At 51.9% G+C, this 17,025-nt stretch overlaps 3 protein-coding genes across 3 annotated transcripts; all 3 read right to left on the reverse strand.

The window, feature by feature from the left end:
- Positions 1–2,680: 2,680 nt before the first annotated feature.
- Positions 2,681–4,983, reverse strand: NCS57_01330300 (uncharacterized protein; the record flags this gene model as incomplete). Its single annotated transcript, XM_053062945.1, has 4 exons — positions 2,681–3,715; positions 3,765–4,177; positions 4,230–4,435; positions 4,487–4,983. 4 exons carry the CDS (start codon positions 4,981–4,983, stop codon positions 2,681–2,683), a joined length of 2,151 nt encoding a protein of 716 aa, XP_052907840.1.
- A 1,536-nt stretch (positions 4,984–6,519) lies between these two features.
- On the reverse strand, positions 6,520–11,462 carry NCS57_01330400 (NACHT domain-containing protein; the record flags this gene model as incomplete). The annotated part of the gene is made up of 4 exons (XM_053062946.1): positions 6,520–6,977; positions 7,983–8,469; positions 8,522–10,486; positions 10,539–11,462. The coding sequence occupies 4 exons, from the start codon at positions 11,460–11,462 to the stop codon at positions 6,520–6,522; spliced, it is 3,834 nt and encodes a 1,277-aa protein (XP_052907841.1).
- An 868-nt stretch (positions 11,463–12,330) lies between these two features.
- Positions 12,331–16,505, reverse strand: NCS57_01330500 (C2H2-type domain-containing protein; the record flags this gene model as incomplete). The annotated part of the gene is made up of 10 exons (XM_053062947.1): positions 12,331–12,476; positions 12,668–12,744; positions 12,798–12,974; positions 13,044–13,159; positions 13,207–13,401; positions 13,452–13,545; positions 13,598–13,697; positions 13,747–14,046; positions 14,411–14,686; positions 14,756–16,505. The coding sequence occupies 10 exons, from the start codon at positions 16,503–16,505 to the stop codon at positions 12,331–12,333; spliced, it is 3,231 nt and encodes a 1,076-aa protein (XP_052907842.1).
- Between the last annotated feature and the right edge of the window lie 520 nt (positions 16,506–17,025).

A 17,025-nucleotide genomic window follows, 5' to 3' on the forward strand; every position in this document is an offset into this window, starting at 1 on the left:
ATGCTGCAAGACAGCACAACCCATCACCATCACCACCACCACCACCGCCTCTACCAGAGTCGGCATCATCAAAACCTCCCTCATCAAGGCGGCCGCCACCAAAGCGGTTGTCATCAAAATGGTCGTTGGCAAAGTGGACATTACGAAAGCGGCCATCAGAACCAAACTCGGAGTGCCCCCTCCTCCAACTCCCAGTCGACATACTCGTGTGTGTGATCGAGTATCTACCCGAAGTCGACAGGCACATTCTCTCTGTGACGTGTCGAGCCTTTTGGAACACCGAACGCCTCACCCTCCGCCATGAATCAATTTCCTTTCTCAGCCAGAACGAATACCTGTGGTATTTGACCCAACTCTCGCGGAACAACCCAGATGTGTGGGTTTGCGAGGAGTGTAACAAACTCCACCCGGCGGGCGAACCAAAATCTAAAGTCTGGCAGACCTGCGTAAAGCATTTCGTAAGGGGAGGCCGCCTGGCCGGTGACTTCAAGAAGCTGTCGCTCAGCCATCGGGATGTCCAGCGTGCCCTCAAGTTAGAGCGCCTCGGTAACCTTGACAAAAAGCAAAGGGATGTTCTCGATCAGCTCATGAAGCCAAATAGAGCCAGAATTTCAACAGATTCAGAGATAATGGGCGCTATAAGATCCGAATTTGCGGCTTATCCTAAGATTGTGGAAGGAAGGTACTTGGTGTTGTCGGTTTGGACATACCAACAACGCCAAGAGTCGATATCTCTGCAGTCTATGGGAAAATTGACCATATGCTATCATCAAAGAAGTGATAGTATACTCAAACCTCTGATATGCTCAGCTCTGGGATCGGCTTCGCAACGTCCAAGGACTACTGTTGACGGCTTCTGCCCCGACTGCCCCGTCGACTTCTCGGTGAACTTCTCGCCCAAGAGAACCACTGTGCGCGCTTGGCACGATTTGGGGCCTGAGGGAACGCCGCTGGATGTAGCTTGGAGGGTCCACTGCCGGCCTAGACTTCGTTCCTCTTCTCGTGACCTGACACTTGGTCATGTTGGAGGAAGTGTTCGGGAGCTGTATGAGTCATGAAAATGGTGAATAGGACAACAGAAATTGTGGAGTTCTCTTCATCTTAATCTAGGGATCTAAAAAGTTGATGTTACTGGTGACCTCTCGTGAAATTATTTCCACTCTTCATCCCTCCAGCATACTCAATGCTTGTCTCAACAAAGGACCAAGGGCCCAACCACCTTTTGCTCTTCAGATGCCTCCCAAGTTCGTAATCTCGCAGTAGCCAAGTCCTACCACCGAGTAGATATTAACCTAAGAGAGGAGATAATAGTTATAGGGCATGAAGCGCATTTGTTTAAAGACTCTTTTTCATCCGGATGCTTAGGTAAATAGTTCTTCATAAGAACTCCGCTTGCCTGTATGTACGTACTTGGACGGGGCGGAAACTTGACATTTAAACACAGATACCCTCGCTCCCTACCCAAGGTGGCAGCTACTAGGGGCAGGAGTGACAGGGTGATATGCATTTGTTGAGATTGCCTCTATTTCAACCTGTCGTTTCTCTCGTGTTCATTTCAATGACATCTCCACAGAGGCATCAACCACAACGCCAAAGCATCGATAAACGCACGCCGGCATCAAAACTCGTCCTCTTTTCTCTTCTTCACGATCGAGATCCCCAACGCTGTCTCTGCCGCCACCGCCGTCATGTCCACCACTGTGATTGTTTGCACCATCATCAACACCATTTGCGTGGTCACCACCATTTGCGTCACCATGGCCATGGCTTTAGGGGTTACGGAGTGATTGAAGCGAAGGAGAGGTCGTCCCTTCGAAAGAGTCGGATAAGGAGTTGGGTTTGGACCTCGACAACTTGGATGACTTGGATAGGATGGAGACGGTCATCGAGGCCTTGGACCTGGCGGTCCTGGAGGACCCCGACACGCCCCTGAGACGGTTTGGTGGACGGGTCCTGCAGATTGAGCGTCATCTCAATCTGCTGGAAGGTTGAGTATCACTGCTGCCTCTTAGATAATATCTGCTGGACGTGAGTTTCTTCACGAACGATGGAGCGTGGCCGATAATTTACAGATCACAGACGCGGCCCTGTCCTTCGATAACCTCGCCTCGAGCCTCCAACTCTCTTCTCTCTCTTCTCCCTCTACCTCATCGTCGCCAATTCGCCAAGTCTTCGTCGTTACCTTGCCCCGAACGTCCCCTCGGCCCGGCTCGGCAATTCTTCTTACTCGAATATTTTTTTTGCATGGCAACAAGGGAATTCCAGTTGATCAAAGCTGTCGACTGTGTTGAACTGGCTTAATTTCATATCCTAAAGTTAGATACGTACAGTATTATGTCGTAGTTCTTACATGTAATCCTTAGACGAGCTGTTTAATACAGTATAATAACCCTCATTCCCAGAGTAGTTGTCGTGGTAGACCAATTGGCGGCTTGGCTTGGCCTCCAGTCCGGGTACTCTTAAGATCAGGCGAAACTACAGCATGACTGTGTAGGTGTGTAAGACAGGACTGTAAATAAGCACAACAAATTGCAGCATAGAGCTACTAATATCATTATCATCTAACGTCAAATCGTAAAGTTAAGGATTGACTTGAAATAAAGCCACCCCGCCTGCAAAACCAATCTCTCCCCACTCCTACACCACCAACACCGAAACAATGCTACCCACAAAAAGATGCTTAAGTCTTGAGGATATTGGCAGCCACGACAATACCCCGAGCAGTCTTGCTAACCCAGTCCTGGGCCACGGAATAGTCGCCGTCCTTGGCATACTGAACACCCTCGGTGATGCCAGGGAACGTCACAGCAGCGTATCCTGTATCGAGACCAGGGGCGGTCACCACGTGCTTGTAGAACTCACGGTTGGGAAGACCGCCTTGTGAGATGAAACCACGCTGGAAGTCGCGGTACTTGTGGTTGACAACCTTCTTGAGGATCTCGTCGTTGCGCTCAACGGCGATCTTCTCGAGGGCCTTGACCTCGTCGGCGCTCTTCTTGAAGTGCTTGATGGCTTCATCGAGCTCAGAAAGCTCCAGGTCGGCACCTGCTCCTTCGGTGTACTCGACGAGGTCGTCATAGTAGGCTCGAAGCTCGACAGCGTAGTTCTGGGTATCGATGGGGAGGATCTCATCACTGGCCAAGTGGTACGCGATGAGAGCCAGGTACTGACCCTGAGAGGCATGCACATGGAAACCAGGGTCGCCGAAAGTGGCCATCCAGTGGTAGGTATCATAGTTGGAGTGGTAGTGCCAGATGGGATCGCCGGCACCACCCGAACTTCCGACATCAAAAGAGCTGATGCCCCGATGGAGGAAAGGTGTGTAGTCAGATCCAGAGCCGAGGACCTCGACGACACCGCCGGATGCCTCATGCCAAGCATCGTAGAGCGAGATGTTGAAGCCACCAAAGTTGGGATGGATGATCTTCTTCATGGTCTCAGTCGCGAGCGTATGAAGCTCAGGAGTAGTGGCCAGGTTAGGTCGAGGGCCAGAGACGGCAACATCAATGTTGAGATACGAGACAGCTGTCTCGGTGAGCCAGTTGACGTGCTCCTCAACCCATTCAGTAGAGCCAATGAGACCCCATTCCTCGGCATCCCAGGAAGCAAAGACAATGTTTCGCTTGGGCTTCCAGCCAGCATCCTGGAGCTTCTTGAGGGCCCGAGTGAACTCGACAAGGATAGCAGATCCAGAATTGGGATCTCCGTTGCCGCCCTAAATGGTCAGTCATTAATTCTAAAAAGATGAGTTGAGGGCTACTCACGACCATCCAGGTATCTCTGTGGTTTCCAATGACGATTGTCTCATCGGCGTTGGTACCGTTGATGACACCAATGACGTTGTGAATCGGAGCGATACTGTCGCGAGATACCACATCAAGAGACAGCTTAACGCCTGGGGCAGGACCAGTGCTGTATTCGGCGTCGAGTGCACCAGTCCACCTTGTTCGGTTGACAGTTTCGGCAGAAATGCCGTGGCCGTCGAGAGCCTTCAGCAGAGGCTCGGCTGCCAAGTACGAGATGGGGAGAGAGGGGATCTTGGCGATCACATCAGAGTAATCGGCTCTGGGTGCATCTTTGTGAGAGGGATAGCCAGGAGTTGTAGGGTCGCCAGGGTGAGTTGAGAGGAAGAGAGTTGAACCTTTTTGCACAGAGCTGGGGTTTCTAGCAGGGCCATCTGAAAACAGTCAGTTCATGTTCACATATTCTTCTGGTCTGTTGAGACTTACTAGGATAGGCCTCGTAGCCGTTGGCAACCGTGACGTTACCATCGTCACCGGGGTCAGTAAATATGACGGCTCCAATGGCACCGTGGTCCTGAGCGTTCTTGACCTTGAGCCCGCGGAACAAGCCACCGTACTTGATCAGAGCAATCTTGCCCTTGATCTCAACGCCGAGCTCGACGAGTCTCTCAAAGTCATCGATGGAGCCACGGCTAGTACTTGTTAGCGACCATTCTTAGTCTCCCTCACGTAAACAGTCTTACCCGACATAGACGTATTCGGCAGACGCATTACCAGTAGGAGAGTAGCCCAACCACGTCTGTTGGGAGATCACATCCAATCCTGTAACGTCGTCTTCCTCTAGTACATCCTCCTTGAGGTTTACCTCTGATACTTCACCGCTGGCACTGGTATGTTGCAGAGAAGCACTGACTGGGTACCGCAGGAAAACGTGGTACTCGTTGAGATGAGCATCCACGCCATTCTCGTTCCATCGGTCCGCTGTCCATTGCGCAGCGTCTTTGCCGTAGCCAGCGAGCTTGTTCTGGTGGCCGTAATAGTCGGACCACTCATCAATGGAGACGTTGTCAAACGAATTGACCAATAGAGTCTCGTGATCATTCAATATGGGAGGCCATTGATCATTGCGCTTGACAAGCGGCTTGCGATGGGTATGCCTCGCTTCTAGATTAAAGTCGCGCTGACAAGCAGACGCGGTAGAAGCAAAGGCAGCAAGAACAGAAAGCTGTTGGACACGCATGATGAAACCGCGATGCCAATTGAGCTTGTAAAAGACGCAAGGCAGAGGGGTAGTAGAATGATTGACATCACCGGGAAGCACAGAGACTATAAATGCACGGCTTGCAGGTGCCATGTTACCATGCAACTCTATCATTGTGCCATTGACCAGGCAGAAAGGCCAAGTCTATCCAAGACCAGGGATTATTTGGGTGAAGCTCCATCTGATTTGCCAGAACTATCGTGACTCTGTGCTACGTCGGGTCAGCTTCCTTTCCTAGGCCGCACCACGCAGTAAGCTTACGAGCTCTCGAGCTCGGGATAGGTCCCCGCCATGTCGTCATACCTCGACCAAGACAAACACAGCCAGCCGGTGGTAACCACTTCAGGAAGCTCAGCAAAAGCTCGTTGCTTGAGCACGCCTTGGCCACGAGGCGGGGGAGGATCGGCGCATAAATCACCTTCCTGATCGGCGATAGAGCTGCCTTGGCCCGGCGGGGTTAAAGACAAGCATCTTGCTTCTCGCGCCATCCGAGATACAAATTGTATCGCGTGTGTAAGCACAGCAGATGCTGTGGAAGTTCCCCGCTTCTCGAATGCGTGATGGATCGGCAGTTGAGACTCGAAAATGCAACGCGATAAGCTTCTTTACCAACGTTGTAGGCGTAGGGCTTGGGGGGCTTTATATATCTCTGGCTCATCAAGCCTGTCGAAACTATAGTTCTCACTTAATTGAGTTCATACCAAGCAGTTTTTGTAGTGGAAACCAGCGCTCAGCCGTCGAACATTGTGGCCGTGGGGGGCGGAAGCACCGGGCCTTGGCTTGCAAGCATGGTTATCTCAACTGCTAGAACTGCTCGATTGGGCTTAATGCTCGTACAAGGGGAAGATGAGCACACGTGAGCAAGCATCATCGATGCCCTGACATAGAGGTGCTCATTGCTGTTGTCTCCACAGGTTCCTATCGAAACCTAGCTGTGAGGGTGTTATTGTACCAAAGCGCAGCAGAGCCAGATGGAATTCCAAATGGTCGGCGGACAAGCTGGAACGACATGGCCCGCGAATGAGAGGCTGCCCCGAGATTATTTAACAGAGTCTTGGCTTCAGATGGCAGTGAGGCTAGTCAATTCCCCGCATCCCCAGGAGTTGACATCTTGGTACTGGAATAGGGTTAAAAATAACCTTAATTGTTGGGCGTGTCTGCCAAAGATGGCCTCCTCCACCAGGTAGTGGTACTATCGACCTTCAGCTACGCCCTCGGCGAAAGGCGCAATTATTCATACCACTTTTTCTTATTTCTCTACCATTTTTTTGGGGGTTTAGAACCTTATATAAGAGGCATGCTCTTAAGAATATAGTCGGTGGTGGATGTCATAAGAAGTGCCATTTCACGGCATGCATCAAATCGTGAAGTTGGTGATCAACTATCCACTACCATTATCCATCTCATTCCAAGCTGCGCGCACACAATTTCCACCAATTTAGCAACAAAAGATGATAAGTCTCACCGAATAAAACCTACTAACCGAGTCATCAGCCTTGCAAGGCTCTGCCAGACCTACGCAACCTCCATGGTCACAATTCGACCCGAAGGACAGACAATGGCGAACCTCTTCCGTATAGCATCCATGATCAGCCTTCGGTGCTCGGTAGGAATGAAAATCATACGCTCAGTTCCTCTCAAGATCCAATCTCTTCTAAAACTCAGACCCCACCCAACAAGCTTGACGTCCTCGTCGGCTGGCCCCGAAACCTCCAGTTTGCCGAATTGGGTGTTCATGCAAAAATTGGCTGTTGAAGTCCCGGTCTGACCTAAACCCAGCGTGCGAAAGACCCCATTGTCCAGCTTTTCTTTGTATATCGTGGGGCCGAGGTACGTGAATAGCTCTCGGGAGTCCGAAGAGAAGGCCAGTGGCGTGTTGCCCCACAGGAAGGATGTATAAATACATTCTCCGGTTGGAACGTAAAAGACCTTGACGGACTCAGCGAAGCAGGAAACAGCATAGAACTCGGCATCTAGCGAGCATATGACCACGTACCTACCAAACCGCTCTTTAGAAGGACGGACCCTTGTGCTTGTCTTCTGAGGAAGGCCAAGTCGTTTGTTCTCAATCAGGTCCCAAACCACCGTTTCACCATCTATATCTCTTATGGCAGCCCGCTCAACACCATTTGGGAAGGCAAGCCATGCTGATGCAATGGCAGGCTTTTCAAAAAATGCCGGGTGAGAATCAGAAGCCGGGACGCAAGAGCCTGTTCCCACGCTCCGAATCTTTGTTCTACCATCATCCGTATGTGATACCAGCGTTTTGCCGTCCGGGGAGAAGATTAGGTTAACGATCCGATCGGTGTAGTTATCAGCTAGTCCTATAGAAACTTCCTCTGGTGAGGGAAGTCGCGCTTCCCGAGGTGACTCCGCAGAACTTGTCGAGGTGTCCCATAGCATGATTTTTTCATTCAGGAGGTTACATGCTAGGAGTTTTTGGCCTGTTGGGAAAACAGACAAGCCGGCTATTTCAATACCGTGGCTATTCATGATCTTGATGCAAGCACCTGCTTCATTCCAGAGCCTAATACATCCGTCGAGTGAGCCGGTTATGAGGACACGGCCATCTGCAGAGAAGCAAACAACCCGCACTCCTCCTTTGTAAGGTAGGGTTCGGCTGCAGATCCATTCTTTAGTGTCTGCCTCTTGATGCCAGACCTTGGCCGTCCCATCTACTGACCCCGTGGCGAGGCGTTTCCCATCGGGTGAGGAGGCGATTGAAAAAATCCCGGAGTCATGATCCCCCAAAGTTTGCTCGAACCTATGAGTAGCCAAGTTCCAGACTTTGGCTGCTCCACCGACGGATGCGATGACCAGTTTATCTTTCGACAGGAAAGTGGCGGATGGGCTTTTAAGCATATGACCGAGGTCGTTGATTTTGACACGAGTCTTCCAGTTCCAGACGCGGACCCCATTGCTTGCTACCGTCGCCAATTGCTCCCCGTCTGGTGAGAAATGAACAGAGCATATCTCACCATCCGTAAGTGTTTGGATACATTCAAATGTGTCGACTTGGAGAATCCTGACTTGACTTTCAGTTGCGGCGGCCAACTTTCCGCCACAAGGCGAAAAGGCGACACAGACTACATGCACGTAGTTCATGAACTCGAGTGTATAGACACATTCACCCGAGGTTGCATCGTAGACTTTCGCTCCATATCCACACGCCGCCGCAAATAGCTGTCCATCTGGAGAGCAGGCGACACTACGGACAAAGAGGTAAGGACTGGCAGAGATTGTCTGGATGCAGGGGTCCCAGTCGTCCTGCATATCGGGTCCGGACACAATCCACTTGGGTATCTGCTTTTGGAATCGCTCTCTAACTTTGCTGCATCTTGGACTGAAGACGAGTGCCGAGGCGTAGACCTGGCGAGGGGCGATCTCGATGGCTGCTTTGTGATAGCGGACGAAACGGCGAGCGTCTTGGAGGAATTCGAACAAATCTCTGGCCTCTACCGGTCCCTGAGACATTATTAGTTGTCTCTGAGCAAGCGACAAGACAGATTAATCTTACCAGCGCTGATTCAATATCGATAGTGGCCTTGACTGCCACTGGCAGCTGCCCAAGGAGACTGAGTGCCTCTAGCCAAAAGGTGAACTTATTTTGCAAAAAATGCATCACCTGGTCGGCAATCTTGACGTCCTTTCTGCATGCGGCAGACTCCACCAGATGTCTAGCCCAGTGAAGGCACGAGTATTCGAGAGGAGATAATGGATCAGGGTTTGGACGTGTGAATTCGCCAATGAGTGTGCCATAAGAGCTCAGGCCGTAGATGTTCTCCTTCAGTCCACATTCAAGAGTTTCGAGGCATCGCCGGGTCATTTGCAAGTGCTGGTGCTCGACTCTGTGGGGGAAAATGTGACCGCTGCCCTCTTTGAGAAGATACTCCTTGGCCGACTGATGAATAAAGTAGACTGCGCCGTCTTGATAGGTCAGAAAAGATCCGCAAGAGCCAATGGTGTCCTTGACGTCCATCTCATCGTATCCTGCCATCAAATCGACAAAATCGATCATGTCGTTTGACTTGAGATGGCCGTAGGCGAGGCAGGCGGCGGCCAGAACCGCCTTCAGCCGATCAGACTCAGAGGATGTCAATATTCGATCCATCATGAGCTTGTAAAGATCAGGGAGGCCCTTTGGGAACTTTCTGAGCTCTTCCTCGACCCGGCGTCTGGGCACATCAGACTCGGCCAGCCGTTGGCACACCAAGGCCACCCAGAGAAACGTGTCTTCTGCGTGAGAAACCATATAGTCATAGACTGTCTCCTTCAAATCCTTCTTTTTGCCTTTGCTGTAGTTCTTGTCGTCGCCCCAATTCTGGGCTAAATCATCTACCTTTGTTCGAATGTATGACTGAACAGCCTGCGCAACTTTCTTCTTGTTTTCCTCATCTTCAAGCGGGATAGGAACTAGCCCCCGGATGCCTCTGAACTCTTCTTTGATCTCGGGCCAGTCGCGACTCGATACAATCCACTTGGCACGGCACGAGCTCGAGAGCTTCACGATGAGTTTGACGAGGTTTGATCTGCCCGTCTTGCACTCATCCAAGGCGTCGATGATGAATATTGCGTCCTGGAGAATCGGATCCTGGAGTATCTCGGTCAAGACCTTTTCAAGAAGTAAGTTGGTATTGGGGCCCTCGAATAGCTTCTTCTTTTTCTTGTCGTACTCCACGCGAAGCTTTGACATGAGTGATGGGTAGTGATCGAGTATCATGTAGATGAGACCGCGCATCACAGCGGTGTCGCTGGATTGATCTTTCTCTGTGGCCTGGCAAAAGAAGTAGGAAAGCGGGTCGGTAGACCTGTCTAGATGATCGATGATGCCACAGATGAGCATCGTCTTTCCTTTTCCGGGGTCACCTTTTATCCAGAGGGCCCGGCTTGATGCATCATTGGTGAATTTGTCGTAGCCAGGGTGCTCCAGGATCCAGTGATACGAGCCCCAGAGTGGACTCCCCCTGATTGCCTGAATCCTTTCTTTGTCCCTCTGGGGATCAGTGAGCAGCAAATCCACAAGGCACTCTTGGTCATCCTTGTCTTGTTCCCTCTTCTGCAGCCGTCGAACCTCGTCCCTGAAGGCCTTTTCTTGAGACCAATCGATATCTCGGATCTCGTTGAGCTTTGCCCTCATGTCCTGGCCTGTGAACTGAATCAAGTCCTTTTCGATATGGGCCTCTGCGTCCTTGACTTCCTTGATTTCATCAGCCCAATCATCCAACTTGACTGAATCTCTGAGGATGACAGATATCCCATTGCGATCATAGAGGCAAACACTCCGCATCTGGAACAAGAGAAGCTTCTTGTAGAGGTCGACCACATGACTTTCGAGGTTCTTTCGCAGCTTGGCAGATGATGAGCTGGCCAAGTCTTTGCTGAGAACAATGTCGGCCAGGTTCCAGTACCATTCTATTCTTGTTAAGACGTAGGCGATGCCTTTGCGGTTGATGCCTGGCTCCGTGACGGGGTTCGCGAGGATCTGGAAATTCGTTAGCAGTTATTAATGGGGAACCATGGGTTCTTAAACATACCTCTAGACCAAGAGACACGCCGGCCCAAATAGTAGAGGCCTCGGGCGAGTACTTGACGGCCTTGTCCACAATGCCCTTGATCTTCTCCACGGTCCCAAGCACGTCCCCAACGACCCCCTTAAATTCCGCTTGCTTCTTGGACCTGTCTAATCCGGCGTAGACTAGTTTCCACATCTCAGCCGACTCGACGCTTTTGCAGTGCTCCAAGTCCGGGACAGTGGGGGAAGTTGCCGTGTCGGCCCATTCCTTCTTATATTTGGAGAGGACCTCCTCGTATGCCTTGACTCGGTCGTGTTCTTTGTCTTTCAGGCTTTCGTATGCTTTCTTCCACAGTTGTTCGGGGAGGCTCTGCGGCACACTCGGCGTAGCGGTCGTTAGCGGTACGGGTGGGATTGTCGACTGGGTTGGTGGGCTGGCCACTGGTTGTGGTGTTGGCGATCCTGGTAGGTGGGCTGTTGAAGATATTGGTGGCTGGAGTGGTTGGGAAGCTACAGGCCGAAACGTCAGGGAGGCCGGCATCTGGGCTGGCAAATGTGCTGCTGGCTCATTTGAGGATGTTGTTGGGGTTGATTGGGTGGCTGGCTGCGTTACCGAGGAGACCGCTGGCTGGGTCGTCGAGAATGTGGTGGACGGAGCTGTGGATGACACTGTCGGCTGAGTTGATTGCGGGTTGGCCGAGGGCGCTGCTGGAGATGCTGGTGTCTGGACTGTCGAAGGGGCTGCCGGTTGGGTAGTTGAAGTAGCTTCCGGTTGTGCAATCACACCCGTCACTCTTGTCGGCGTAGCTGCTGAAGAGCTTGTCGCATGACCGGAAGTCGTCGACTGTGCCGTGGAAGGCTGTTTCGACGCGGACTCATCTTCAGAATCCGAGCCAAGAACCTTTTTCTTGATCTTGCTCGCCCACTTGGAAAAGCCAGGCGCCATCGTTACTTGTTAAACACTGGCTGTAAAGCAATTGATGAATGGGGAAATGTCGAGGATGCGGGGAAGATTGGAGGTTGATATTCAGGCAGCGAGGAAGAAGAATCAGGCTGTAATGCCAAGGAAAATAATTGGTGGCTGAATGCTGCATAGGATGGCATGAGCAGTGTTGACAAGGGTGGATGCTCTTGGTTCTAGGAATCAAACGTAAACAATCAAGATAGCTGCTTACCCGGTTTAATATTAGTGTTTAATTGATTAATGGTTGTCCTCAATGATGAACTATGTACATGAAATACTACTCGACAAGTAACGAGCCTACTTTAATCACGAAACTTGCCTGGTGTTGATGTCTTATCGCTGCGTTAGAGGCTCGTCAATCGACCTGTGGGGGCCGAGCTGAAACCTGCATGATGCAGTTCAAGTCAATAAACGAGATACCAAAGAACTCGGAGACGGAACTCGAGCACGCCAAAATCCATTTCCGTTTCTAGAACTGAGCTTCTGGCGCTCTAAGCTGAGTTGGTGCTGAGGTCGGGCTGAGGGATCCCGAGTTCAGGTTGAGGCGGGCTGAACAGGTCCATTCCTGGGCCTGTTCGGGGGAGAGAAGTCGCTCTTTGTCGAGGTCCTCGTGGCCCTGAAGCGCGAAAGAGAAGGCCATGGAGCCAGACCAGGGGGCCTGGAAGTAGGCGGGACACCCTGGAATCGCATTATCAAGTTCTTGGCCCAGTCATGATCGGCATTACTCTAGAATCTAGCGAAACTAAAAGGAGTCTTATTTCTGGAGTACCAATCTAATCTTATTTGGCATTTCTAAGAATCATGACAGTTCGTTCATCTCAAGCTACCCATGCTGACGCCCCAGCCCTCATCAAATGAGCTTTGGTAGCGGGACAGAATCATTGACCGGCCCATTGGTCTCGGGAGAGAAGCACTCCCTGCCGGTGAGAACAGAGGTTGGCTTGTTCATCTTCTCCAGGACCAACTGAGTCAGCTTCACAAGCATCACATCGCTGCCTACATTCGTGAAGCCACGTCAGTAAAACCATAACAAGGTAGGTCTGTCGCAAAGCAAGGGAAAATACTTTTGGCACCAGCAAATGTAGCGATGACCTGCCGCTTGCTAATTCTAGACTTGTACGCTAGCTGCCCAACTGGTGTATGGTGAGTCTTGGCTGGACAAAGGGCACCCTGGGAATGGAACTTACTGGGTGTCACAATCTGGGGCACTCCCAGGATAGAGCCGAAGTACTTTGGCTCATAAGATTTCACAACGCTCGGGGGCCTAGCACTAGTCAGAAATGCTCACTATGTGGGAAATGATGGCCAGGAACGAACCCGCTTTCAATGTCTCTGTAATCGAGTTTGGCGTTCCCCAACGGGAGTAGAATCACTGCTTCTCCATGTCCCCCATCGTTTCTCGTGAGGACGTGCTTGTCGACCCAGTCACGGAAAACCTCGCACTCTGCAATGCCGTGTGCTCTTTGCTCTTCCGTGACTTTCGACCCAAGCTCCCTGTCAAATCAAAACAGAAAAAGTCAAACGCCATCCACAGGGATCTTGTGCTTCAGAGCAGACACTCACCACTTCCATCCCTGAGATGGGCTCACGTAGACGGGTTTGCCAAACTTCTGCTCGTAGCCTTGTCGAAAGTCATCAAAGGTGTGATAGTTGTCATAGTACATTGGCCAGAAACCAGACTGACAGTTTTAGCGGTAAAACATTGCCAGCAGGGAAAGACACTCACATTCTCGAGGTATTCCGCAATCGATTTTCCTTGGGCTTCGACTGGGGGGGATTCTTCCCACAGCTGGGTCAAACTGACCTTGGTGTGTTGAACACCAAGAACTTGCTCCATTGCTGCCAGGAAATCCTCGTTCAGCCGTTGCTGGCCGTCTATCTTGTACGGTAGCCAATCCGTCGGATACAGAATCTTGGTTGGCTACTCACGGTCAGTGGGTGACATGGAAAAGACTACTCGGCGCTACTTACCGGTAATTCTGATAATTTGTTACCAGTCGACAGGCGAGTGAAGTGAACGAGATCCTCGAGCGATCGAGTGAGAAAGGCCAAGCTGTCGAATTCCCTTCCCGTATGTTAGCCACGGCAACACGCTGACTGGAGAGCCGAAGACTGACTCTGAGCTGGGCACCACGCCCTTCATGGAAATGCTTCTACCGCTGAGACGGAGTCCTTGAACTCCGGTCGCCCGTGCTGGCTCTCTTCCGCTTCCCGTAGCTATTATTTGTGAGTCGAGCCCTCGATAATCAAGAAGCGCGGCACTTACTATCAGTGCCAATCGCCATATCGCACCACGGGTAGCCAGAAACGCAAACCCCTGCACCCGTGGAGCTGCCCGCCGGCCTTTGATAGCCATCACCTCTGGGGTTCCGGGAAGGGAAGTAATCAATTGCGTAGTAGCCCTTGCGATCAGCTTCGCAGCGTAGCGGATGGGCGGCCAGCGAATTGAGGCAAACGCGCCAGTGTGAGTCAAAGCCAAGGTAGATCGACCAGCGGCGAGCCGAGTGGTGAAGGGTGAAGAAGAAGCAGAGCTCGACTGCTCCCTTGGATGTGCGAATGTGGGCGCCTATGAGCTTAGATAGATCTCTATCCAAGTGTCTCGTTTTCCCTCATCCCAGATGCTATAAATAAGAGAAGAGCGTCACTCCAAATCAGAATCTATTGTTACATAAAGCAATAACAGAATACGTAGCGCCACCTGTGTGTCTAATGCCCTCTTCTCGAACGGCGCTTGAAGGGTTTGTTTGGGTTACACCTGTGGACGCGCAAGTATTGAGCGTTGTATTCCTTCCCACAGGCTTTGCAAGGCATTTTCTTCTCAGAATCCGGCCCATGATGATTCTTGAAATGCCGATCACGATTGTCCTTCCTTGTAAACCGCTCTCTGCAATGCTTTTCAGGGCATGCAAAGGGGCGCGGCCTCCTCCTACTCTCATCAACGGGGTCAGGAACACCGCCACTTGAGGGGCTCAAGGCTGGGTTTCCCCGAGGCTGTACATGGTGATCATCGTTGGAGTCCTGTCCAAGCATAACCACATCTTGCCCAGCTGTGGGTGACTGTATGCTTGGAGGCCGTTCAACTGTTAAAGTGTTGGCAAAGCGAGATTGCAGGCGCCTTGCTACACTCTGAGCATCCACGCTGATGTGCCAACTCGCTGCGTCTGTAGCTATAAATTGTACTGTTCCTGCCAAGAGGCTATAGAGCCCTACAGAGATGGTCGATTAGCCAACACCTGAACCAGGGGTACGCCACGAATGGGCAGGGCAGGACTCACAGAGCAGAAATATCAGCAATATACTGAAGATAGCGCCAGCCATTACCTCGGCCCACAGTAATGATTTCTGCGACGAGGCCCGCCGGCCTGTCACGGCCTTCCTGTGCTGAGTAGACTCGGCCCCAATACCCGGGTCTCCTGGGTTGGGATCCTTCGGGGGGCACCGATCCTGCTGAGACGGTCTCTGCTGCCCGTGTTCGGGATCCCCTAGTTCAGCGAACTCAGTTAGATCGTGAAGACATTTCACTGCGTCAATGAGGTCCGATGTCAGGCGCTCAGCGTGCTTGAATAAGTCGTGGTAATCCAGAGTCTGAGGCGTGTACAAAGTCCACATAGATATGCGTACACTCCAGATGTCCCGCGCTGCGGCTTTAAACAGCTTTCGGTCAGCACCGTGGAACAGTGGAAGCCAACGCGGCAGGTCTCGTCGAAACTGCTCGTCGTCGAATTGGAAGTTGGATGAATCGTGTTTGTGGATATGGAGCGTGGCCGAGACTGCTTTGCACACGCAGAGGAGAGCTATTGCCATGCCGAGCTCCTGCGGCAGGTAGCCATGCGAGATCTTATGCAGCGCTGTCATGCCAAATCGCCACGCTCGTGTCGAGTTGGGAAAGCGTCCGCGTACTCGGCCAAAAATCAGGTGCTGCCTCACCTTGGCGTACTCTCTGATGAAAAGGCCCCGCATGGTTGTCTTTACTTTGTCGGTGTTCATGATTGGGTCTGTTTTGAACAATAGGTCTCTATAGTCGTTGATGGTTCGCTCGCTTGGTGTCTGTTCACAACGGGCTGGCATAACCCACTCCCACCAACATCTCCAGGTTTGGAGAACTGCGCTAAACGGAATGAATGCGGGTGCTGCGCCCGAATTGTCCTTGGCGTCTATGTCTGCGCCGACTTCTATGAGAAAATATGAGAGTTCAAAGTGATCTGCCCGTGCAGCTTTGTGCAGGGCTGTCTCGCCTTGGTTGTTGGCCCAGGCGATGTCGGCGCCTCGAGCGACCAGAAGCCGAGCGACGTCAAGGTGCCCAGCGGTCACGGCGCGGAGCAGGGCCGTGTTTCCGGACTCATCGTGTGCGTCAATGTTCACAGTTTCTTTGAAAAGATCGTCAGTTATTTGTCTGCCCAAAACATCCACGAACATTTGCATGTGCGAATAAGGTAGGACGGTATGGTTGCTCAAAAGATCGTCGATGACTGAGATGTCGCCATCACCCGCCGCTTGGAGTAGCTTGACATCTAGCATGCTGTTTTTATCCTCCCCTGGAAGCACGTCTCTAAGGACATCACTAGGGTCCTTATGCTGAGGACACGGCAAGCTTTCTTCCTGCTCCTGGCCCAGAAAGCCGTCGACCAGTAGCCTGAGGGGGAGGAAGGGCTGAGCCCCAACGCTTCCTACCGGCGCGTCGATGACGTCTCGCAGACGTGCCTTGAGGCCCTCATATCGAGCGAAGAGGTGAGCGCCGTCCCAGGCAGGCAGATCACACTGGGAGTGCCACTCATCTGAACCGATGACATCGATGAGGGTGTTTTGGAGTATCTCGTTCCGAACTTCGATCTTGGTGTGGGCAGGTTGCTTGGAGATGGTGAAGGCGAAGTCTAGGGAGCCGAGTCGGCGGCAATGGCAGTCGGTCGAACAAAGCCCATCCGACCGATTTTTCTTGATGTAAACTCCCTCGCCGAAAGAGTCGCGGACAGAGACGGAGCACTGGGCTGCTGGTGACGAGTCGGTGGACTCGACAAGGCGAAACATGGGCAGCCCGCGGGCGATGTCAGGGTAATAGAGACAATCATGTTCGAACAAGCAAGGAGCTTGCGAGAAGCTGCTTGCGACATGCTGTCCGAGTTCATCGGCACTGCAGAGTTCAATGGTCTGTTAGCTACTGTTGTCTCCAAACGGCTACGGGGTGGGGCGGGACGTGCCTTGTCAGGTCCGCGTCCGGCGGATTTTGGTGGGGAATCATGGGTGGCAGGACGATGACGAGTCGGAAGTCGGAAGCAGGCGTTCAGCGTCGGACAATGGGATCGATAGATAGCGAAGTATCAAGAGCATTCATTTAAGAAGAATATGGAAGAGTTGAGGTAGCTGTGGCATTCCATCTCAAGGCGGATGACACAGGTTTACTTATAGCTGGAGGGCGGCCAACACCAGGGTCCTCCAGCTAGGGGCCTCCTCAGTCTGTTTTTTCGTGGGTACCTCAGCCCAAGGCTCTTCAAGGTATCCTCCAGATTTTCACTGGTACCAATACTCCACATCTTCCCGGGCATAGAAC

The sequence above is a fragment of the Fusarium keratoplasticum genome, chromosome 11 (genome assembly GCF_025433545.1).
Source record: "Fusarium keratoplasticum isolate Fu6.1 chromosome 11, whole genome shotgun sequence".
Taxonomy (NCBI): Eukaryota; Fungi; Ascomycota; class Sordariomycetes; order Hypocreales; family Nectriaceae; genus Fusarium; species Fusarium keratoplasticum.